The sequence below is a fragment of the Lonchura striata genome, chromosome 28 (genome assembly GCF_050655825.1).
Source record: "Lonchura striata isolate lonStrDom1 chromosome 28, ASM5065582v1, whole genome shotgun sequence".
NCBI lineage: Eukaryota > Metazoa > Chordata > Aves > Passeriformes > Estrildidae > Lonchura > Lonchura striata.
The window spans coordinates 2,618,695-2,642,496 of record NC_140730.1 but is presented as its reverse complement, the minus strand read 5'-3'; the positions used below and the strand labels follow the sequence as shown (position 1 = coordinate 2,642,496).

The 23,802-nt window shown below is 53.2% G+C and overlaps 1 protein-coding gene across 2 annotated transcripts in view; it reads left to right on the top strand.

The window, feature by feature from the left end:
• Positions 1-23,802, top strand: part of SH3GL1 (SH3 domain containing GRB2 like 1, endophilin A2) — a 28,734-nt gene that overhangs the window by 427 nt on the left and 4,505 nt on the right. For both annotated transcript variants that reach the window (XM_077788812.2, XM_077788811.2), the window contains exons 2-7: positions 17,897-17,965; positions 18,759-18,831; positions 19,325-19,468; positions 21,646-21,779; positions 22,757-22,915; positions 23,276-23,379. In XM_077788812.2, the coding sequence (XP_077644938.1) occupies positions 17,897-17,965; positions 18,759-18,831; positions 19,325-19,468; positions 21,646-21,779; positions 22,757-22,915; positions 23,276-23,379 (683 nt within the window). The remainder of the gene's footprint in view (positions 1-17,896; positions 17,966-18,758; positions 18,832-19,324; positions 19,469-21,645; positions 21,780-22,756; positions 22,916-23,275; positions 23,380-23,802) is intronic.

Sequence of the window (23,802 nt, the reverse complement as noted above, 5' to 3'; positions counted from 1 at the left end):
CCCCGGGCGGGGCTCGGTGCGGGGAGCCGTTCTCCCGGTGGCACCGGGGAGGGGACACGGGCAGGGAATCGGCTTCGCGGCGGTGACACCTGGGGGTCACTGGGGGTGTTTCCCCCTCCCCAAAACCCGCCCGCACAACCGGGACGGATCCAGCCTTAAACCGGCCGGGAGAGGCGGAGGAAGCGCCGGGAGCAGCGGCCCCGGTAACCCCGGTAACCCCGGCGGCGGCCTCGGGAAGCTCCCGGTTCCTGCAGAGCGGCTGGAGCGGGAGGGAAAAGGGCTGGGAAAAGCTCCAGAGGTTCGGGAATCGCAGCCAGGCTCGAGGAGTTGGTGCGGTGCCCTTGGAGCTCAGCCCTGGGAGCGCCCAGCGCCGGGCTTGGAGCAGCCCCGGACGGAGGAATGGGATTTTCCATCAGCTGCTCCACAATTCCATAATTCCGTGTGGGAACGGGCCTCCAAGAGGCTTCACAAACTCCTTTTTCCTCCCTCAGAGGAAGCAATGGCCATTCCCAAGCCTCCCCAGCAGAATTCTCCTTCCCACCGCCTCCCGTCCGCCGCTGGGAGGTTTTGTGGATGCGTTTTGGGAAGGGTTCAGGAATCGCAAATTCCCCCTCTGCTCCTGCTGCTTTCCTGCCCCTGCTTTCAATTCCAGATAAATTTGGCACGGATGGTGTTTTCCATCGCTGAGCTTAAACCCTTTCAGTTCATCCCACCCCTGTGTGCGACATGTGTCGCCTCCTTCCTCGGCTCCGTTTCCCCAAATCCGTTTTATTTACCCAGCAAAGCAAAAAGAACAAATTCCTGAGGTCATCCTCCACCCTCCTTTCCCACTGAACCCGTCGTGGGGTGGTTTTTATGCTGTTTTTCCTCAACTTCCACGGGGAAAGGTCATGCTGGGGACTGGGAGTGGGAGGATTTTGCTGGCCTGGATGTGCTGTGGTGGCGTCAGGAGGTGATTCAGGACTAACACGTTCCTAAGCCCCAAAATATCATTTTAAGCCCCAGATGAAACCATTTTTTGGAGGAATTACAAATTCTTCCAGAGGTGCTACCACCCCTTGCAGTGTCCACGACTTAGAAATGCTCTGGCTGGAAACTGGGAGTCACTGGTTCCAGTTTGGCCATTTTTTCTTGTCTCTTCCTCCCTTCCTTCTCTTTTCCCCCCTTTCTCCCCTCTGGTCCCACTCAGCCCTTGGCTGAAGGAGGGGAGGATTAGTTATTTTTTGGCTCCCTTCAAACCATCAGACTCTGCCAAAGCCCAACATGTGGAAGATCTTTCCTAAAATATTACGTTTTGTTCCACGTCTGTCCTTCATTGAAGGCAATCAGAGCCAGGAGTGGGGTCTGCAGGGACCCCAAAGATTTGGGATCCCTGTTTAGGATCCAGAGGGAGCAGGGCTTGGCTCGTGGGCCCCATCCATGTGATTTTTCCAAGCCCACGTCTCCCCTGGGTGAGGCAGCCCACATGCAGGAGAGAGCTTGGAGTATCCTGGAAAAAAAAAAAATAAAATAATCTGAGTCGTGCTGGCAAATGGTGGAGATGGGGAACAGCTCTGAGTGTGTCCAGAACAGGTTCTGCCTGTTCACAGCAAACTGTTCCCTAAAAAAAAAATAAAAAAAAAAAATAAAGAAAGCTGGAGAAAACATCCTGAGGAAGGGGGAGAAACAGCAGCAGCAGCTTGGAGCTGGGAACAGGGTGGGAAGTCCCTGCCTGGTCCAGGGTTTCATCCAGCCTGGAATTCACAGGGACCTCCTGGTGTTGTAACAGCTTGGTTTGCACCCTTTGGGTTTTGTACAAACTGCTGGAAATCCTAAAATCCTGCAGATCTTCCCAGGCAGTGGGCAGGACAGGCTGCTGCTCCGGGGGGGATCCTGAGGGAATCTGGGGGTGCCAGCAGCAGGGCTGGAGGGAGGAAACGGCCTCAGTGAGGCTGAAATCTGATATTAAAGCAAATTTTTTCCATGGAAAAGGTGCTCAGGCATTGGAACAGGCTGCCCAATGGAGTCGCCATCCCTGAAGTGTTCAAAAACCAGGTGGATGTGGCACTTGGGGACACGGTGGTGAACCTGGGCTGGACTCAGTGGCCCTAAAGCTCTTTTCCAAGCTCACCCATTCCACAATTCCACATCCCAGCCCTGCCTGGGTCACGCTCAGCCAGCAGCAGGAACAGCCCAGGAGCTTTTTGGGGTCAGGGGAGTGCAGGGATGGGATTGTGCTGCCCTTCCCAGGAGGTTTTGGGGTCAGGAAATGCAGGGATGGGTTTGTGCTGCCCTTCCCAGGAGGTTTTTGGGGTCAGGGGAGTGCAGGGATGGGTTTGTGCTGCCCTTCCCAGGAGTTTTTGGGGTCAGGAAATGCAGGGATGGATTTGTGCTGCCCTTCCCAGAGCCCAGGAGCTTTTTGGGGTCAGGAAATGCAGGGATGGGTTTGTGCTGCCCTTCCCAGGAGGTTTTTGGGGTCAGGAAATGCAGGGATGGGTTTGTGCTGCCCTTCCCAGAGCCCAGGAGCTTTTTGGGGTCAGGAAATGCAGGGATGGGTTTGTGCTGCCCTTCCCAGGAGGTTTTTGGGGTCAGGAAATGCAGGGATGGGTTTGTGCTGCCCTTCCCAGGAGCTTTTTGGGGACAGGGGAGTTCAGGGGTGGGTTTGTGCTGCCCTTCCCAGGAGTTTTTGGGGACAGGGAAATGCAGGGATGGGTTTGTGCTGCCCTTCCCAGAGCCCAGGTGAGACTGGGAGCTCTGGGATTCCCAGCACAGCTCCTGGGGGTGCTGCCCATGGATCACAGCAGGGTTTGGGATGGAGGAGACCTCCGAGCTCATCTCCTTCCACCCCCTGGAGGTGCCCAAGGCCGGGTGGGACAGGGCTTGGAGCTCATGGGGCAGGGGCAGGGCTGGGACAGGATGGGATTTTAGGTCCTTTCCAACCCTCCCCGGGCTGGGGTTCAGCCCTGCTGCCATTCCAGGCTGGATGAACGTGCTCCCAACCCCTGGGAGAGCTGAGCCTGAACCCTGCCACGCCTGCCTGGGCTCAGGAGCTCCTGCTGGCCCAAGCCACAGCCCAGCCACCTCCTCCTCCACATCCAAAACCATTCTCCAGAAGGAGAAAAGGCAAGTGCTAATTAAATCTCAGCAGCCCTTGACACACACACACATCTCCCTGAGGTTAATGACAGCTCTCAAGGCTTCCAGAGGTATTTTTGACCATAAATAACCCCTTGCTGCCTGCCTGGCCTGCTCCAGACCTGGGACAGGAGCTCAGCCCAGCAGGACCTGTCCTTGCTGAGCCTCCTGGGCCACCAGGAAAAGCTTTCCCTGCCCTGGGAGCTTCCTCCAGGTGCTGCTCGGAGCTGGGGCACGGGAATGTCCTCCCACACTTGTGTGACACTGAGGGGACAGGCTGCAGCTGCCAGGGAGGGCATTTCCCCTTTTGGTTTTTGGCCTCTGTGGGCATCGCTCTTGGTGCTGCTGAACTGAGATTTCCTTCACTTCTCCCTGGGTTTCCTTTCTTCCTCCTCAGCCGAGGTTCTCTCTGTGGTGATTTGGTGCTCTGCTTCTACATGTGGGATTTTCCTTCCCTTTCCCAAATTGACCTTTCAAAAGGTTCTTTGCTTTTTGGGGTTTTTTTTGTTTGTGTTTTTTTTTTGTTTGTTTGTTTGTTTGGTTGGTTGGTTGGTTGGTTGGTTTTTTGGTTTTTTTTTTTTTTGTTTTGTTTTGTTTCGGAGTTTTTTTTTTCATTTTGGGTTTTTTTAATATTAACTCAGCCCTGCTCTCACTGGTCTCTCCAAGCTTTCTCTTGGAGGCAGGAGGTGTCTTTGGGACGGTTTGGATGGGAAGGGACCTTAAAGCTCATCCCATTCCACTATCCCAGACAGCTCCCAGCCTTGGACACTTCCAGGGATGGGGCAGCCACAGCATCTTTGGGAAGCTGTGCCAGGGCCTGTGTGAGCAAAGGGGGGAGCAGGGAATTCCTGTGGGAGGGATTTGGCAGCATCAGGCTCTAAGCTCCTTATCTGTACATGGGAATTTGGACTGGGAAGTCGAGGGATTTTTGCTGATTCCTGCCAGCCTGGAGCCTCCTGCCAACCTCTGTCCCCCAGCAGCTGGTGTTTCTGTATTAACATTAACCTGGGCTGGATTCTCCTGCAGCTCCTGGGTTGATTTTTTTTCACATTCCTCTGCTTTTGAGGCTGGGGGAGAGCTGAATTTGCTGGGGTGACATCCTCCAGTCTGCTTCCATGCCAGAGCATCCTCCCCTGGCTCCCTGCAGCTGCACAGATCCCTGCAAGGGGACAGTGATTTATTAAAAAAATACGGATATTGATCTGGTACCAATATCCAACTGTGACGGACAAAAACTCTCTAACAGTTTAAAGTTAGAAAGTGATTTATTAAAAAAATATGGATATTGATCTAGTACCGATATCCAACTGTGAGGGACAAAAACTCTCTAACAGTTAAAATTAAAAAGTGTGTGTTTATTGTGTGTGGGATAGCTCCCAAATCCACACCACACCTCTCAGGTGATTACAGAGCCCTTTTATCCATCCAAGTGTTGAATACCCAAAATACAAATACATATTCATCATTTTGGTACATCCCATTCCCCGCTTCATATGCTAATTACTCCAAAAGCTATTTAGGTATGCATAGTTTATCTCTTGAAATGGGTGGGTGTCCCTTTCATGGGGAGGGGTCCCAAAATGAGGAAGTCAATGAAGTCTTCCTCGTTCTGACCTTTCTACCTTTTCAATGCAAATATGACAAATGAACTCTTGGTAGAACTCCCATTTTTTGTCTTCAATTGGTTTCAGAACAGAGGAGGCCCCCAGTTGTCTTATGTTCCTAAAAGCAATTTGTCAGTTTGTGTATTCTTCATTATAAACCCAGCTAACTAAACATTGTGCTGACAAGCAATCAGTTATTAGTTAATTACTAACTCCTAACTTCATCAAGGCCTACTCATTTATTGTTATTATTTTAATTAACTCTAGTAAGGCTTATTTCTAACTAAAATCTTAGCTCTCCTAAAATCTCTAAATTCCTTAAAATTTACGTTTCAACAGGGCTCAGTCTGCCACGCAGCAAGTGACAGGAGGGAGCAAACGGCCCCAGTGAGGCTGAAATCTGATATTAATGCAAATTTTTTCCATGGAAAAGGTGCTCAGGCATTGAACAGGCTGCCCAGGGCAGTGGTGGAGTCGCCATCCCTGAAGTGTTCAAAAACCAGGTGGATGTGGCACTTGGGGACACGGTGGTGAACCTGGGCTGGACTCAGTGGCCCTAAAGCTCTTTTCCAAGCTCACCCATTCCACAATTCCACGTGTGGCAGGTGGAAAGCAGAGGCTGAGTGTCCCCAAACCTCTTGGGGACAGGGGTGAGGTGCCAGTGCATCCCCTCGGGGCTGGCTGGTGCTGACTGGACACTCACAGAGCTGCCTCTGCCACATCCAGGGATAAAAAAACTGCAGCCAGGATATTTTCCTGTGGATTCCCTCTCCTTTCCCAGGGTGATGTGAATCAAAACCCTCTTCCTGCATTGCTGGTCAATCATTGTTGCAGCTGAGCAGCCCCAAAACCAAGCAGGTTTCATTTTTGCAGGATTGTTTCTCTCTATAAATTGACTTTTTCCCCCCGCTTTAAGGTTGTTTTTGCAGCTGTTGGGCTCTGACAAGAACGGGAGCTGCGATTCCTGGAAGGCAGAGGCAGAAAACAGAGCTGGGCAAGTCCAGCTCTGCACATCCTGCTCTGTTTGCTGCTGTCAGCCAGGGAAAGTGTTATCCTGTGCTTGCAGCTGGGGGAATCTGGGCTGAGGGCAGGATCCGTGCCTCAGGGGGGTCGTGTGCTGCTGGGATGCTGAATCCAGCCACGAAACGATGGATTTATCCAGCTGATTGCACAGGGGGATGCTTCCTGCATGAGCAAAAGGAAATCCTTCCTCCCCCTTTTCCCTGCTGCTGCTTTCCTCCAGGGAAAGAGCAAAATGGGGATGAGCTCAGGCAGCTTGCCTTGTAAAAGCTGATTCATTTCTTTAGCACTTTCTATTTTTAATTTATTTTTCCTCCTTCTTCCTCCTCTCCCTCATCCCTGCACAGGGGGATGCTTCCTGCATGAGCAAAAGGAAATCCTTCCTCCCCCTTTTCCCTGCTGCTGCTTTCCTCCTGGGAAAGAGCAAAATGGGGATGAGCTCAGGCAGCCTGCCTTGTAAAAGCTGATTCATTTCTTTAGCACTTTTTATTTTTTATTTTTCCTTCTTCTTCCTCCTCTCCCTCATCCCTGCACAGGGGGATGGTTCCTGCATGAGCAAAAGGAAATCCTTCCTCCCCCTTTTCCCTGCTGCTGCTTTCCTCCTGGAAAGAGCAAAATTGGGATGAGCTCAAGCAGCCTGCCTTGTAAAAGCTGATTCATTTCTTTAGCACTTTTTATTTTTTATTTTTCCTTCTTCTTCCTCCTCTCCCTCATCCCTGCATATGCCAGTGCCTTTTGCCAGGGCTCCCAGCCCCATCCCTGTGGGAATAGCAGGGGATGGGGAGGGAGCAGGGCAGCTCCTCCTGCCTGGGGCTGCAGAAATCCCAAATCCAGTGCCAAAATCCCAGCCTGCTGTCTGCTGGGATGCGAGGGGCTGACCCTGCTGTCCCTCCCAGGCAGGATGGAGAGCTGCTGAAAAGCCCAGAAATGAAAGAAATCCCGAATCCAGATGGTTTTGGCTGTGTAATTCCAGCTGAATTCATTCACATGGAAACTCAGCACTGCACATCCCAGCCCTGCTGGTGTTTCATAAAACCCTGAGGTCGCTGTCCTTGCTCCTTCCCACCCTTAACTGCACGGATTAATCCAGCCTGGGATGTGATGCCTGCAGGAGGCTGATCCTGATTTTTTCCTGTGGATCTGCTCCCTCTGAGCTGAGCCAAGGCTGTGTCCCAGCCTTCCTCCCTGGATCAGTTGGGAAAAATCCAACTCATGGCTCTGGGAAAGCCCCACAGCATCCCAGAGCTTCCCTTTTCCTCAGCTGCTCCATGACAGGACCTAGTGCAGGATCCAGCCCATCTTGGCCTCTCCTTGTGATTATAAAAGTGATAATTAATTATTTTTTTAAACAGATTTCCTTTTCCTGTTCCCCTCAGCCCCATCCCTTCAGTCAGTGATCCCGTGGCTTTCAGGAAAAGTTCCTGTGGCAGGAAAGGGCCCAGACTCAGAGCTGGGGCTTCCTCTCCTGTTTTTGGGGCTGGGAAGTGCCCAAAGTCCTGGAGAATCCATCAGGATTGCTCCTGCCTCCAGGAAAAACCTTGTAACTCCCTCTCCCAGCATTGCCACCAATAGCTAATTAATAGAACCAGTCCTTTTAAAGCCATTGGGAATTTTAGGATCTCCTAATGCCTGGCTGTTAATAAAGTTCATGGTACTGTCGCTAATTAAATTGCTTTTCTGCTCCAAAGGAAAAAAAAAAAATGAGTTAAACATCTCCATAATGAAATTCTGTCTTTGAGACAGAAGGTTAAATTTACATGATTAAAGCTTTAAAGGGCTTTTCCTAATTGAGAAAATGCTTCATAATTCATCCTAGAGCCTGAAAACCCGGCTGCACCCCCTGGCTGGGCCAGACTTTATTCTCCAGTGATAATTTATGAACCACTTTCCTGACCAAACCTGCTTTGGCATCCCAAGATTAGCTACATTTAAACTTAAATTTTCCCATTTTCACGATGAAAAAGGCAGGAAAAGGGTAAACAATTATCTACACCTGAAATAATTCCACTACAGAAGATGCTGGGTTGTTGTTTTTTTTTTTCCCCTGATTTTCTTCCCTGGCTTAGGAAGAATTTGTTTTGCTGCTGACGTGTGTCTGTGGTTCTGAGGGAGCAGGGGCAGCACAAATCCGGAGTGCCAGATGTTGGAGGAGCTCCTGTCCCAGTAAAGCTCCTCCTGGTTGCACTGGGGGAGTTAAAAAGGGCAAAAGCTTTGGCTTTTTGTGCCTGCCTGGGATAAAACATCATCCAAATGTCACCTCCCAGGATTTCTGAGCCACCCTGGAAGCTGCCAGAAGCTCTGAGATGTGGGGAATGATTTTTATCCCAATTAAACCATCCCAAAATGAATCTCAATGTGCAGTGAGGAAAAAAAAAAACAAACCCAGATTCAGCAGCATTTTGGAAGCTGCCAGAAGCTCTGGGACATGGGGAATGATTTTTATCCCAATTAAACCATCCCAAAATGAGTCTCAGTGTGCAGTGAGATAAAAAAAAAACAGGTTCAGCAGCATTTTGGATGGGCTGGAAGCTGCCAGAAGCTCTGGGACGTGGGGAATGTCTTGGTGCAGAGCTCTGGAGGAGCTGCTGCAGGACTTTGATCCAACCCTGGCAGCTTTAGGGATGCTGTGGTCACTCCTTCCCACTCTCCCCTTCCTTAGGATGCTCTGCTCTGCTCTGATAGCCACGGAGCTTTTCCTAGAATTCAAAGGAGTGAGGAAAATCAGTGTTTAGGCATTTCTGTCCCCTTTGATGCTGTGCCTGCTCCCCAGTGAAGGAGCTCTCCCAGCCAGCCCACGCCAGCAGCAGGACTTTGCCTTCCTTTGGGGGGGATTTGGGTTTTTTTTTTGATCTCCCTGCTGGCTGTAGAGCCGTGTCCCAGCAGTTCTTCGTGTCCCATCACCCTGCAAATCCAGAGTTTTCCTGGCTCCTTCCCAGCTCCCGACAGCCTCTTGCCTCCTGCTGTATCCTCGCTTTGGGTGAGCCCAGCACCTCAAGGAGGTGTTTTTCCTGGTTTTCACAGGGAGCAGAAATCCCTTTTTTCTGCTTGGTGTTCCTTCCAAGGATTTACAGGTGTCTTACACCCTCCTTTCCCTCTTTTCCCCCTTGTTTCTTGGGAAATCCCTCCGAGCACCGTGTGGGCCGACCCTCCAAACGCTGACTGCAGGACAAGGCTGCTCGCCCTGAAGCTTTGCAGCTGGGAAAAACAAGAATTGTGATTCCTGGGAAGCACTTTTAGTGCTTTGCACTTCTCTGTCCCATCTCAGGAGCCTCCTTGGAGGGCGAGGAGCTGCTGGCTCTGCTGCCCCAGGGCTGGGGCTGGGTGGAGCTGCCCAGGAGTGATGGCTCAGCAGCTTTGGGAAAGCCAGGCTGTGATTCACTGGGATGGGACACGGGCAGGCTGTGCAGGAAGTCTGCTTGCAAGGCAAATATTCCATGTTTCCCCTCAGTTTGGTGAGCTTCCTCTCAATTGCTGAAGTCACTGGAAGTGTGTGAGGGGAGAGAGGAGCTGCTGCTGCTCTGTTGTAAATGCAGGTGAAGCCAGTGGGGAGAAATGACAATGTCTGACTCAATTCAGAAGGGTGAATTATTTCTTTATTTTAACTGTGCTAAAATACATTAATATACTATATAAAAGGAGGATACTCAAACTCCATACTAATTTCTCTAACTCTCACACAACTTGTAACCCTCTCTGAGAGTCCAGCCCCAGGTGGGTTGGATTGGCCACCAGGCTCAAACAATCCTCACCAGAATCCAACCAAGCATCACCCCAGGTAAACAATTCTCCAAACACATTCCACATAGGAAAAACAAAGAGCAGAAATAGAAATTGTTTTCTTTTTCATTTCTCTCCGTGCACCTCTATGAAAAATCCTGAGAGGGGCAGAAATGTGCTTGCCACACTGCTCCATACGTGTTGGTGTTTTCCCTGGAACTTGACCCAATTCCATGATTTTTTTTTTTTCCCAGCTGAGCAGAAATTGTGTCTGGTTTGGTTTGGAGCGCGTGAGAATTAATAACAGGAGAAAACAGGTTGCAAATGGCTGTTGGGAGGTGCCTCCATCCCTCCAGCACGAGCATTCCAAGACTCCTATGGAAACCTTCATCCTTTGGGATGAGACTTCTCTGCAGGGAGGGTTGTGCCCTTCTCTGTCTCCTGCTGGCAAAAAGAGCTGCGAGCTCACCCCAGCGAGCAGGCAGCCTGCTAACCAGGGCTCCCAGGCAGGGTTTGAGCTCTGCAGCCCAGGAGAGGAGGAATTCCCAAAGGCAGGAAGGAGCAGCTGCATTGCAGAGCATCCTCCCAGTGCCCTTGGCTGCCTGCTGCTGCTGCTGCTGCTGCTGCAATCCTGGGTTTGCCTTTAATTCCCCCTGCCCTCATTCCTGCAGCCCATCTGCTGGATGGAGATGAGTCACCCGATCCTGAGGAGGAGGAGGAGGAGGAGGAGGAGGGCTGGCAGGTGGCTCCAGGAGAGCCGCCTGTGCAGTTCTTCCCTGTGCAGCTCTTCCTTGCCTTTTCCATAGGATAAGCTCACGACCCGAGGTCCCTGGGAAGCCTTTCCTCCTGGGCAGAGGGAAGGGAAGGAGCTGTTCATTGTTCCAGCCTGACCTTCCTGCTCCAGATCAAGGAATTCCTGTGGTGCTCTGGGGAGGGGAGAGATCTCCGTCTCAGCTGCTGAGGGGGTGGGAAGCTCGGGCTGTTCTGAGACACGTTTTCCCTGAGCACGTGTCTGGAGGCAGCCAAGCACCTCAGGTGCCTTGGCACGAGTGTTTTCCGAGCCAGACATTCCGTGGTTCCATGGTGGAGCTCATCCCCAGCACTTGGGTGCAAGGCTCAGCCAGGACTGGAAGATGGGAGTGGGAAAAACACAAGGAAGGAGCTGCAGGAGGAGGCTGAGGGTTGGCTGATGGGGTGGAAATGTTCCTGGGAGCTGTTCCTCTGGAAGATCTGACAGTAGAGTGCCTGGTGGGGTGTCCAGGTGCCCCCAGGCAGGTCAGATCCATAGGGATCCATCTGGAGCCAGCAGCAGGGTGTGCTTAGAGGGGCTGGAGCTGAGAGCTCTGGCTGCTGTTCCTCCTCCTCCGGTTTGCCAGGAGGGGATGTGAGAAATCCCCGGGTCACGGCGTGGTTTGGGTTGGAAGGGACCTTGCAGGTCCCACAGTCCCACCCTGCCATGGCAGGGACACCTTGGACTGTCCCAGGCTGCTCCAGGCTCCATCCAAGCTGGCCTTGGGCACTGCCAGGGATGGGGCAGCCTCTGGGAGCTTGGGAGCATGCCTCCCTCCTCCAAGGCTGGAGGCAATTGTTCCTCCCCTGCTCTGCACAATAAACACTGGGATCTGTTTTCTTCTGCTCAAAGTAGGTCAGGAGCTGCTCAGACCAGTGTGAGCTGGGCTGTGGGTGTGCCCAGCTCGCCCCAAGCTGGGCTGCTGCTGCTCTGGGGCAGGCACCAGGGCTGGGATCCTGGGATGGGATCCTGGGATGGGATCCTGGGATGGGGTCCTGGGATGGGATCCTGGGATGGGGTCCTGGGGTGGGATCCTGGGATGGGATCCTGGGATGGGATGATCCCACCAGGGCTGGGATCCCGGCATGGGCTGAGATCCCAGGATGGGCTGAGCCCACCAGGACTGGGATCCTGGGATGGGATCCTGGGATGGGGTCCTGGGATGGAATCCTGGGATGGGATCCTGGGGTGGAATCCTGGGATGGGGTCCTGGGATGGAATCCTGGGATGGGATCCTGGGATGGGATGATCCCACCAGGGCTGGGATCCCGGCATGGGCTGAGATCCCAGGATGGGCTGAGCCCACCAGGACTGGGATCCTGGGATGGGATCCTGGGATGGGATCCTGGGATGTGCTGGGATCCAGGGCTGGGAACCCAGGATGGGCTGAGATCCAGGGCTGGGCTGTTCCCACCAGGGCTGGGATCCTGGGATGGGGTCCTGGGGTGGGGTCCTGAGATGGGCTGAGCCCACAGGGATGGGATCCCAGGATGGGCTGAGCCCACCAGGGCTGGGATCCTGGGATGGGATCCCAGGATGGACTGAGCCCACCAGGGCTGGGATCCTGGGATGGGCTGAGCCCATCAGAGCTGGGATCCTGGGATGGGATCCTGGGATGGGATCCAGGGCTGGGCTGTTCCCACCAGGACTGGGATCCCGGGGTGGCCCAGGACACCTCCCAGGACCAGCTGGTTCTGCAGGGAGCTGCGTGGCAGCAGAGCCATGTGGGGCACTCCAGGAGAACCCCCAGGCTTTTCCCGGCGCTGCAGCTGGGCTGCTGTGTTTTTCCAGGAGGTTTTGGGATCTTTCCAGCCCTGCCATTGCCAGGCCCCACTGGCTGAGTGGCTGAAGGCCCGTGCTGTGTTCCCAGGCTCACACACACCCCCGGAGCTGGGCAGGGTCACGTTGGCTCTGCAGGATGATGGGCATGACCCAAAACGAAGCTGAATGCCCAGAGTCACACCCTGCCAAGCTGGGGAGGTGCTGGTGCCTCTGTTTAGGTTTTATGGAGCATCCCACAAATCTGTGCCATTGGGCACGATTAAACTGGGCACCAGCAATCCCAGTTAACCCCGGGTTTCCTTCACTCCTCCTCCTGTGCTGAGCTTTGGGGGTTCAGAACATTCCCACCCCTTTTTCCCTGGGTTTGTGGGCTGGCTTTTCACCCTGGGCTGGGATGAAGGGAGCCAGGGTAGAGCTGCTTCTCTCTTTGCTCATCTGTGGGTTTCTTTCTGTGTTTCTTGAGGGGAACTTGCTGTTGGGAGGGTGGAGGGGAGGAAGAGGAAGGCTTTGATACCCCAGAGTCTGCAGGAATAAGGTTTTCAGTCGACTGTAGGGAACTGTTTTGATTGCAAGGATGGCGAATGTTTGATGTGTTATAAATAGAGCTGACTGCGATGGGAAAAAAAAGAAAGTGAGTTTAAAAAAAGCCCTGATTTTTGGGCTTCTCTTGGTGTGTTTTGCTTGTTTGAGGCTGAGGGAATTAGGGATAATTTCCCATTTTAAAATATTTAAAGGCTGGAGAGCAAAATAGCAAAATGAGGTCTGTGAAATCCCGTGGGGAAGCTGGTGATCAGCAGAGAATAACACGGATTTGGGCTCGCTCATCCACGAGCTGGGCAGATGAGACCTTCAGGGTGGCTGTGCTGGAATTCTGCCCTTCTCCAGCTTTTGAGGAGCTCCTCAGCAGGGGAATTTTGGCTGCTGGCACCTTCCCAGGTTTATCAGGAATTTTGCTGATGCTGCAGCCCAAAAATCACCTTTTATTCTCTCCACCTGAAGCGATGCAGGAATTCCCCAGCTGGGACTGCCCAGCTCTGCTCCCAAAATCCCTCCTAACCTTCCGTGCTCCCGAATTTCCCCAGGCACATCCCAGCCAGACTCCTGGGAGCCGGGAGCAGCTGTGCAGCATTCCCACCTTCCTTCCCCAGTCCAGCTGCCAGGAGGATCCCTGGGCATCCCTCCTGGCCCCTCTCCATGCACACACACCATTCCTGCCTCTCCCCTGGCCACCCTGGCTCCTTCCAGCAGCAGCTCTTTCCTTCCCGAGATCTTCCCCCACAAGGGGAAGTCAGGATTGCTGCCATTCCCACGCCCCTGCCAAGGAATCTGAAGGAATTCCCCAAAATGAAGCTCCAAAATGAAGCTGTGGAGCATGGCTGGAGGAACCTTGGGTGGAGAGGGGCTGTCTCCAATCCCTCTGGTTAAGCCCTGACAAGGAATCTGCCAAGGAATCTGAAGGAGTCCCCTGTGAGCTCCAAAATGAAGCTGTGGAGCAGCTTTGGGTGGAGAGAGGCTGTGTCCAATCCTTCTAGATGACCCCTGACAAGGAATCTGCAGGAATCCCCCATGAGCTCCAAAATTAAGCGTGGCTGGACAAGATTTGGGTGGAGAGGGGCTGTGTCCAAACCCTCTGGATGAGCCCTGCCAAGGAATCTGAAGGAATCCCCTGTGAGCTCCAGAATGAAGCATGGCTGGAGCAGCTTTGGATGGAGAGGGGCTGTGTCCAGTCCCTCTGGATGAGCCCTGCCAAGGAATCTGCAGGAATCCCCCAAAATGAAGCTCCAAAATGAAGCTGTGGAGCATGGCTGGAGCAGCTTTGGGTGGAGAGAGGCTGTGTCCAGTCCCTCTGGATGAGCTCTCCTGATGATGAGCCTGGCTGGATGCTGAGCTCCCAGGAACCTGGGGCACCTCCCTGCACCCCCACCTCAGGCTGGAGCCATCTGGGGCCCATTTGAGCTGCATCCTTTTAATTAAACCCAGCTGGGAGCGAGCGGGGTGTGCTCCTGCCTCCTCAGCTGATGGACACAGGCTCCCTCACCTCTCACCTCCCTGTGGGTGGAATTCCAGGTGAAATATCTGCCAGGAGCAGCCAAGTGGCACAGATTGTGCCAGCTGCAGCGCCCTGGGCCAATATTTGCTCTGGGAAGTGTTTGGCCAAAGGCTCTTGCTGCTCCCAGGGTGAACCCATTGGATGTTTCCCCATCCAGAAACCAGGGAGGCCAGACTTGTTCTGCTCTTCCACTCCCAGGGAATGGTTTGGTTTGGTTTGGTTTGATTTGGTTTGCTTTGCTTTGCTTTGCTTTGGTTTTTAACCATTTCCATGTCTGCTCTCACCATCCTTTCCCAGTCTGGCTTCGGGAGAGGTGAGATCCCAACCAGGGGAGCAGGGATGTATCCCAAACCTTCTCCTGGCTGCTCAAGAAATCAAAATGTAGAAGAATTGTCAGCACATCCTCCAAAAAGTCCCATGGCTGCTTCCTGGGGGAAGGGCTGCTGGGATCTGCAGCGCCAGCATTCCTCCAACTGCTTTGCAGTTCCCTTAGGCCAAACAATGTATGGATAAACCCTTCCTTCCTTCCTTCCTTCCATCCATCCATCCATCCATCCTGGAGAGGCCAGGGCAAGGCAGCCACCCCCTTCCCATCCCTCCCAGGCCCTTTGTGGGCAGCACAATGGGGATGCACAATGGGGCACCTTGGAAATTGGGCTCCCTGAGTGTGGTGAGGCTCCAGCTTAAACCAGGAGCTGCTGACAGCTCCTCCAGGCTCGTGTCTGGGGGGATCTGTGTTGGTTTGTCTCCCTTCCTGATGGGTTTGGGGGATGTGGGGGTGGATTCCCTCCTCCTCTCCTCCCGTGCTGACGCCTCCCACTTTAATTAGAGCCAGCAGGGAGAGAACCTCAATCTTATTATTCCCTCCCAGCAGGGCAGCAGCAGCACTTCTTGGACGTCAAAAGGAGGATTAAATTAGTCTGGAAATGAGGGGGTTTTGCTTCCTTCACTTCCCTGGGCTTTCCAGAGGGTGTGGAGCCTCCGGAATGGCTGTGGGGATGGATTCTGGCAGCCTGGCAGGCGAGCTCTTCAGAGCAGAGTCCTGGCAGGGGTTATTTGTTATTCACAGCTTCCCAAGCCACAAATCCTGGGAGAAAAGTGGGATTGGAACTGCTTGGGATGGCTGCACCCTTCCCAGGTGTGTTAGGGCACAGAGAAGGTTTCTGGGGGTGCCACCTTGGTGGAGGGGATCCCGTTCTGGCAGCGGGATTCTTGGCAGGGGACAGGGGCAGAGCTGAGCCCTGCTGAGCTTGGCCTGGCAGCTGCTCCTGGGGTGTTTTCCAGGCTCCAGAGAGAAGTGTGCCTGGCCAGCTCGGGGCTGGGGGGTGTGCTGGCACCCCTGGTGTCTAAGGAAAGCAGGAAATCCCACTGGGATGGGTTCTCCATCTGCTGGGAGTGATGGGATCTGTCCCCTGGAGCTGCTGCCGAGGGCTGCACAGGAGCAGGGAATGGGAGCAGGGATTGAGAGCAGGGATTGAGGAGCAGGGAATGGGAGCAGGGAGCAGGGATTGAGAGCAGGGATTGAGAGCAGGGAATGGGAGCAGGGAAGCAGGGATTGGGGAACAGGGAATGGGGAGCAAGGAGCAGAGATTGCCCAGCCTGGTTCACTCTGGCTGTGTCCTGTGTCCCTTATCAGAGGGTGAGAGTAGGAGAGTGAAATCCAGAGCTGGGTGAACCAGGAGAGCTTTCCTTCCTTTCCTCTCTCGTTTTCCTTTCCTATTTCCCCTTCCCTTCCCTTCCCTTCCCTTCCCTTCCCTTCCCTTCCCTTCCCTTCCCTTCCCTTCCCTTCCCTTCCCTTCCCTTCCCTTCCCTTCCCTTCCCTTCCCTTCCCTTCCCTTCCCTTCCCTTCCCTTCCCTTCCCTGGGGCTTGTTTGGTGTCTCCAGGTGCTTCTGAACCCGTTTAATTCCCTAAAGAGATCCCTCTTCCTCAGAAAACATCCAGTCCCATTTTGTATCCTCATGGGAGCAGGAGTGTTCCAGAGGAAGAAAGCCTCGATAAAAATCAAATATTTGATGTTGAAGTAAACAAACCCGATTGTTCCTTCAGATCTGGAGTTTTCAGCACAGACAGGAGGAATCCTGGCAATGCCCCGGGGCAGGCGTGGAGCCCTGGGAGCCACTGCCAGCTTTCCCAGAGCACTTTGGATGTCTGGATGGGGAATTTGCTGTTGTCTGGGGCAAAATAATCACTAATTGCTCCCCACGACTCCCTGAGGGAGGGTGGAGCCAGGTGGGGGTCGGAACAACAGGACAGGAGGAAACGGCCTCAAGTTGCACCAGGGAAGGTTTAGATTGGAAATCAGGGAAAATTTGTTCATGGAAAGGGTGGCCAGGCATTGGCACAGCTGCCCAGAGCAGTGCTGGAATCCCCACCCCTGGAGGTGTCCAAAAAACACACGGATGTGGCACCTGGGGACATGGCTTAGGGGTGGACATGGTCGGACTCCACGGTCTTGGAGATCTTTTCCAACCTCAGGCATGATTCCAATTTTGGCCAGTTCCCATTCCTGCATCCCCAGGCAGTGCAGGGGCTGGGAGGGGAACATTGCCCTGCCTGGGCTGCAGGGAAGGACACTTTGGGGTGGGTTGCTGGGGCCATTGGTTGTTGGAATCTGAGGTATTGATGATTTTGGGATTGTAAAAGTCTCTGTCTTTCTGCCCCACTGCCAAATCAAAGCCATAATTGGTCTGTGCTGGTTTCCAGGTTGTTTATTCTGTTGATCTCTCACATGTTCTGCTGCCCTGCCCAGCTCTGTCCTGCAGGGCAGCGTGTGGGGCTCTGCCCTCAGTGGGATGTGACAAACATTAAATACCAGAAACTCCCTGGGCTGCATTTACAAGAACGTGCCAATATCTGTCACCTACGTTGGACAGTGTGTCCCCAGCCTGAACCAACAGGAAAATGCCAACACCACAGTGAGACATGGAGGGCATGAAGAAGGAGAAAAAGGACAAGGCACACCCAATTTCCTCCATCTTGTCCCCTTTGGACCCCTCATCTAGAATCCTAAAATTTTACTTTTGCACCCGTGCCACACTTAATTATTACTGATATCAAACCCTCAGAGCTGGTAATTGATCCTGTAAGATTGAAAACTCTTTTCCATGGACAGAGATCACAGCCAGTGTCTCTGGGGGCTCTGCCCAGGGGGTTCTGACCCCTGCCAGGGTCCCAGACTTGCCAGGGCAGCCAGAGGGAAGCTCTGCATTCCCACATTTGGTCACCCCTGGGCAGGGAACGCTGCAGGTCAGGGCCTGGGGCTGTTCTTGCACTGGAGGATCCCCTCAAAAGCTGCTGAGGCTTTCCCATGAAATGAGCCTTGACTTCCCAGCTTGTCAAACGTCTCTGACAAAGAATTCCAGCCCCTGAGTTGCTCCAGCAGTTCCAGAGTGGTGTCTGTGCTCTCCCCAGGCTGCTCTGTGCTGCCTGCTGGGAGCTGAGCGTGTTCATTCCCTGTTCACTTGGATTTTGCCGTGTGTGAAGCTCAGTCCTTGGCTCCAAATGGAGCTGAGAGACGTTTGTGCTGCTTGTTTTTTCCCAGCTGGCGTCGGAGTTGGAGCCGTGGGCTGGGATTTTAGGGAGCTGTGGAGCTCCTGGTGGGTGAGGAACATCCTGCCTGAACCAAGCTTTGGGTGCTCAGGGATGTTTGGGGCTTTGGTGGGGTTTTTTTTGAGTGGCTTTGGGCTGTTCCTGCCACCTCCTTTCTCTTGCAGGTGCTGTGTGAGCATCCCTGTTGCCATTTTCTCCCAAGGAATTCCTCCTTGAGGTGGGAAGGTTCCATCAGTGCCTGACCCCCCTCCCTTGTTCTTTCTCCACAGCTGGTCAGCGAGAAGGTCGGAGGGGCCGAAGGGACCAAGTTGGACGATGACTTCAAAGAGATGGAAAAAGTGAGTGGGTGTCAGGATCTGTAATATTGATGATTCTGAGATTGTAAAAGTCTCTGTCTTTCAAAGAATCAGCCATAATTGGTCTGTGCTGGTTTCCAGGTTGTTTATTCTGTTTATCTCTCACATGTTCTGCTGCCCTGCCCAGCTCTGTCCTGCAGGGCAGCGTGTGGGGCTCTGCCCTCAGTGGGATGTGACAAACATTAAATACCAGAAACTCCCTGGGCTGCATTTACAATATAAATTGTAAATTTATTTTAAATTGTAACATCCCTCAGTGGGATGTGACAAACATTAAATACCAGAAACTCCCTGGGCTGGATTTACAAGAACGTGCCAATATCTGTCACCCACGTTGGACAGTGTGTCCCCAGCCTGAGCCAACAGAAAAATGCCAACCCCACAGTGAGACATGGAGGGCATGAAGAAGGAGAAAAAGGACAAGGCACACCCAATTTCCTCCACCTTGTCCCCTTTGCACCCCTCATCTAGAATCCTAAAATTTTACTTTTGCACCCGTGCCACACTTAATTATTACTGATATCGAACACTCAGAGCTGGTAATTGATCCTGTAAGATTGAAAACTCTTTTCCATGGACAGAGATCACAGCCAGTGTCTCTGGGGGCTCTGTCCAGGGGGTTCCTGACCCCTGCCAGGGTCCCAGGGCAGCCAGAGGGAAGCCCTGCATTCCCACAAGTGGGGAACCAGGGGAATCCCCAAAACCACCCCGTGGCTCCTGTGGGATTGGCTGAATCCCTGAGCTGATGCTCACTGGGCTCTTGTGTCTCCTGCAGAAAGTGGACGTGACCAGCAAGGCTGTGACAGAAGTTCTCACCAGAACCATAGAGTACCTCCAGCCCAACCCAGGTGAGGACCTGCACCTCTCCTGTCCCCTTCCCAGCTTTCCAGGGAGATCAGGGAGGTCCCTTTTGCTCCAGGTTTGGATCAGGGGGAGATCTGGGTACCCCTCCTTCCCTAAATCCAGGCTGCTGAGCTGGGATAGAACAGATGCAGCTAGAGAGGCCCTGAGGGGACCCGTTCTTCTCAGAATGTGCAGGGAAAATGGTGTTTGTGGGCTGGGAAGGGGTGGCTGGCTCTGTCAGCCCTGCATCCTTCCAACCAGCTGCTCTGAGAGCACTCCAGGGACCCTGGGAGGGCTGGGGAAACTCCTTTGGCCATTCCTGGCCAAGCAGTGGGGAACTATTTTTGCTTTCTGTCTTGGAAAAGAAGTGAGGAATATTTCTGGGGGATGGAGACAACGGAGCCTCTTGGCTTTGGGTGTAACGGGGAGGGGGGAAAAGACTTTCTGAGGGATGCAGGGAACACAGAGGTGGCAGAGGCTGAGGTGTTTGTGCGGCAGCTTCCAGAGCCAAGCTCACCATGCTCAACACGATGTCCAAGATCCGTGGGCAGGTGAAGAACCCCGGGTACCCCCAGTCCGAGGGGCTGCTGGGGGAGTGCATGATCCGCTATGGGAAGGAGCTGGGAGAGGATTCCAACTTCGGTGAGTGCCCCCCAGGACTGTGGAGGGGGAGTGGGGCCTTATCCATTTCGGAGGTGGAACTCTGAATTCTGAAAGGGTTTGGGTGAACTTTGAACACTGAACAAGTGTGTGGGGCTTAAAAGGGGTTCAGAAGCTTCCAGAGTGAGCAGATTCCAAGGGAAAGAGAGGAGGTTTAGATGGGATATTGGAAAAAATTCCTGCTTGTGAGGAGGGTGAGGCCCTGGCACGGGGTGCCCAGAGCAGCTGCAGCTGCCCCTGAATCCCTGGAAGTGTCCAAGGCCAGGCTGGAGCAGCCTGGGATAGTGGAAAGTGGGACTGGATGATCTTTAAGCTCCTTCCATCCCAAACCATTCTGTTATTCTGTGATCCCAGATATCCTGCATCTCAATCCACTTTCTTATTAAACACCGAGATAAATTTGCACATGAAATAAAAACTTCCCTCCAAACTGAGCAGAAAATCAGCAATGGGATGGAGCAAAATCGGGAGTTTCACAGAGCTCTTAAGGATCCCTTCCAAGCCAAACCTTGCTGTGATTCCATTGTGAGGCTGAAGCCAAGAAATCTTCTGGCTGTTCCTTGGAGCCACGTGTGACTGGCAGGGAGGAGGGGGTGAAGCCTTTTGGTGACATCAGTTTTAATCCCCAGCACACGTGATGGCCCCTGGCAGCACAGCTGGCTCTGCCAGGGCAGGGAGGAGCTGCCTTGCCTCAGGAAAATTAAAAACCTCTGGCTGCTTTTGGGGCTGACAGAGGATTTTGGAGATCCTGCCTGGCCAGCTCAGAGCTCTGCATCAATCCTGGCTCACAGGGACTGAGGAGAGCAAGGGAAGGAAGCTTTTAGGAGAGCACAACAAACTCTATTTCCTTAATGGCCTCCTTAAAGCAGCACTGAGGGCTCCATTCCCTCCCTTCCAGGTTTTTCAGAGTTATTACAAGTGAAATATCACTTCTGTTCTATTGATTTTTCCAGCTGGACAGTGGAGAGATGTTTTCCCTTGACTCTCTCTCTCTCACTCATGTATTTTCCTGTGTTCATGCACTGCTGAAATTGTTGTTTTGCCAAAGCTGCACAGGAATAATTTCATCTCTAAATGTTTTCTCTGCACTAAAAAGCCAGCACTGAATATGCTTTGCTGGCTTAAGTGTCAGAGTGGCCAGAGCTTTAGAAAAGGATGGACCTGAACAGGTTTCAGTGAGAGACTTCAAATGTGGGACTGTCCAAAGCCAGCTTGGAGCAACCTGGGACGGTGCAAGGTGGGACTCGATGGGCTTTAGGAACCTTCCAAGCCCACAATTCTGGGACCCAGCAGGGCTTGTGTGGGAACCCCAGGCTTCGTCTGGGGTCCCATGTGGTGGTGAAATTCCTCCTCCAACCCGTGATTCCAAAGAAAAACTGCACAGGCTCTTGTTGTTGGGTCTCAAGGCAGTTTATTGTGAGGTATCTAAAAGATTTTCTTTTCGGGCTGAGGCTGCTTGGTCAGCGGCCTGGGCAGAGGCACACACACACCCTGACATCCTCCCTGTCTGCTGTCTTCTTCTTCTCCCCCACCACCCAGGGCTGCTGCTATCTTTTATATGATATATTACATATTGCATGTTTATAGTTTTCCCCAATGCCTATTACCTATAGTAAATGGTGATTTTCTATCTTTTATATGGTACATTACGTGTTACATGTTTATAGTTTTCCCCCAATACCTACTACCTACATTACAAAGTGCTTTTCTACTCTAAACCAATCTGTGAGTGCCAACATCACCAAGAACATGGAGGCGAGGAAGAAGAAGGAGGAAGAACAGGATCAGCCCACTTTCCTCCATCTTAGAACTTCTGACCCCCATGTACAAAGTAAAACCCCCCCCTGGACAGGTGCTAAAACCCCCCTGTACAATACTAAAAAATTTCCCCTCTGTTTTGTAACTACTTTTACTATCCTATCTAACCCTTTGTGACTGCTTGTTCCACCTCCAAAGTTGGTAAGTCATTCCATGGCTCAAACCCAAAATCACAGCTGTTTGCAGCTGTGCCAGGGTCTCAGATGCTTCTGACCAAGGCCTGGAACCTCTAAAAATGTCTGAGGGACATTTTGAGTTCCGACAGAAGAAGGAAGAGATGTGAGGCAGATGCCTGGGCCTCAGGCTGTTTCATCCCCTTCTCCCTCTCCCTCTCCCTGCAGGGGATGCTCTCCTGGACGCTGGTGAATCCATGAAACGCCTGGCGGAGGTGAAGGACTCTCTGGACATCGAGGTCAAGCAGAACTTCATTGATCCCCTGCAGAACCTGTGTGACAAGGACCTGAAAGAGATCCAGGTAAACACCCCCATGGTTTTCTCTCATCTCCCTGCTCTCTGAGCATTTTGGCTCTTTGGGAGCGGAGCTGCCTGCTCTGGAGTGCTGGGAGCCAGGGGCTGGCAGGAATTCCCTGCACTGTGTGTGTTTTCTCCCTCCAGACTCTCTGGTATTTCCTCCCTGCCCAACGCTGCTCCTGCTGCTCCTGAGCAGCCCAAAAGGCTGCACGCAGGTTGGAATGGTTCTCCATTTGCCATGTGTGATGGAGGCTGCCATGGGGATACATCCCAAGCTCCCTTCTGGGCTTGCTGAAATGGGTTCTTAGTGCTGCGAGCTCCCAGATGGGATAAATTTGGGCTCCAAGCTCTGAGCAAGCTCCCCTCAGGTCTCTACTCAGCATCCCAAAGATCCCTCTGGGGTCTCACTGGGAGAACAGGGAGCTCAGCAGCTCCTGTGTGCTACACACAGACAAGTGCAGGCCTTGTAACAGGATCCATCCCGACCTCCAATTTCCCAGGGCAGTCTCTTGAGGGAGTTTTCACTGTCAGTGCTGTCCTGGGTGAAATAACCACCAAGGGCTGCCTCAGTGCCTGTGAAATAACCACCAAGGGCTGCCTCAGTGCCTGTCTGTCCCCATTTCCATGGGGCTGCTTTAAACATCCCTGCCCTAAGATCCAGGAGTGCAGTGCCCAGAACCCACATTCCTGCTGTCCAGAGATCCCTGCAGCTCCTGGGGAGCTGAAAGGAGCAGGACAGCTCTTCACCTTCCCAAAAAGCTTTGTGGGGAGCAGACCCGGGCCACTCTGCAGCCTTTTCCTCAGTGGAAAGGGTCTGGAATCATTCCCCCATCACACCCTGGGGCCTCTCTCCCACCTGGAGCAAAGGTGGGAGCCACAGGAGATCAGGTTTCTGACACCAATGAACTCAGCCTGTAACTGGAGCTGCCCTGCCAAGGTTCTGGCTTCTCCCCCTTCCCTGTTCTCTCCATCCTCCCCCAGCACCATCTCAAGAAGCTGGAAGGGAGGCGCCTGGACTTTGACTACAAGAAGAAGCGACAGGGCAAGATCCCTGACGAGGAGCTCCGGCAGGCCATGGAGAAGTTTGAGGAGTCCAAGGAAGTGGCAGAGACCAGCATGCACAACCTCCTGGAGACAGATGTGAGTGTGGGAGAGCAGAGCTGGGTTCTGTGTCCCTGGGGTGGGATCTCCTGAGGGAGGCACTGATTACACACCAATTCCCACTCCTCTCTTCCCACGTGTGATTCTGCTTTGGGAAAGCCCAGATTTGAGTGACGGGCCTTTGTTTAGCCCCTGACCCAGCTCTTGGCCAGAGCAGAGTCTGTGCCTGGCACCAAAATCGCTCCTCTGAGGGTGGTGAGGGTGGGTAACACAACTGGGAAGGGTTTGGGAATCCCAGAGTGGTAGGGAATGGTCTCAGCTGAATCCCAGAGCTCCTCCTGGGCAGTGCAGGGGTGCCCAGCTGGGAGCAGGTGCTGATGCCAGCCCCGTGTTGCCCAGATCGAGCAGGTGAGCCAGCTGTCAGCCCTGGTGGATGCCCAGCTGGATTACCACAGGCAGGCCGTGCAGATCCTGGACGAGCTGGCCGAGAAGCTCAAGCGCAGGTGAGTCCCTGGAAACCTCTGCAAACACCTGAATCCCCCTTGGAATGCCAGAATCCCACAGTGGATGGGGTTGGAAGGGATTTTGGGGCTCATGGAGCAGGGAGACCTTCCACTACCCCAGGTTGCTCTGAGCCCTGTCCAACCTAGCCTTGAAAAAGCCAATTCCTGTGGCTGCTCCAGGTGGGATTTGAATTTAGTTGGGTGTTGGGGGTCTGATCCAGCCCAAATCCGGGCTGAGGAAGTCTCATCCTGCCTCTCCTTCCTCAGCCTCCCCGCTCTGGGGAGGATCTGGCCATGCAGCCCTGCTGCTCTTCCCTCCTGGGAGAAACTGCAGAGTGGATCCAGCGCCTGCCCTGAGCTGGGAGGAGCTGGGAGGATCCTGCCAAGTCTGAGCTTTCAAACTACAGCACGAGTGTCCTCTGC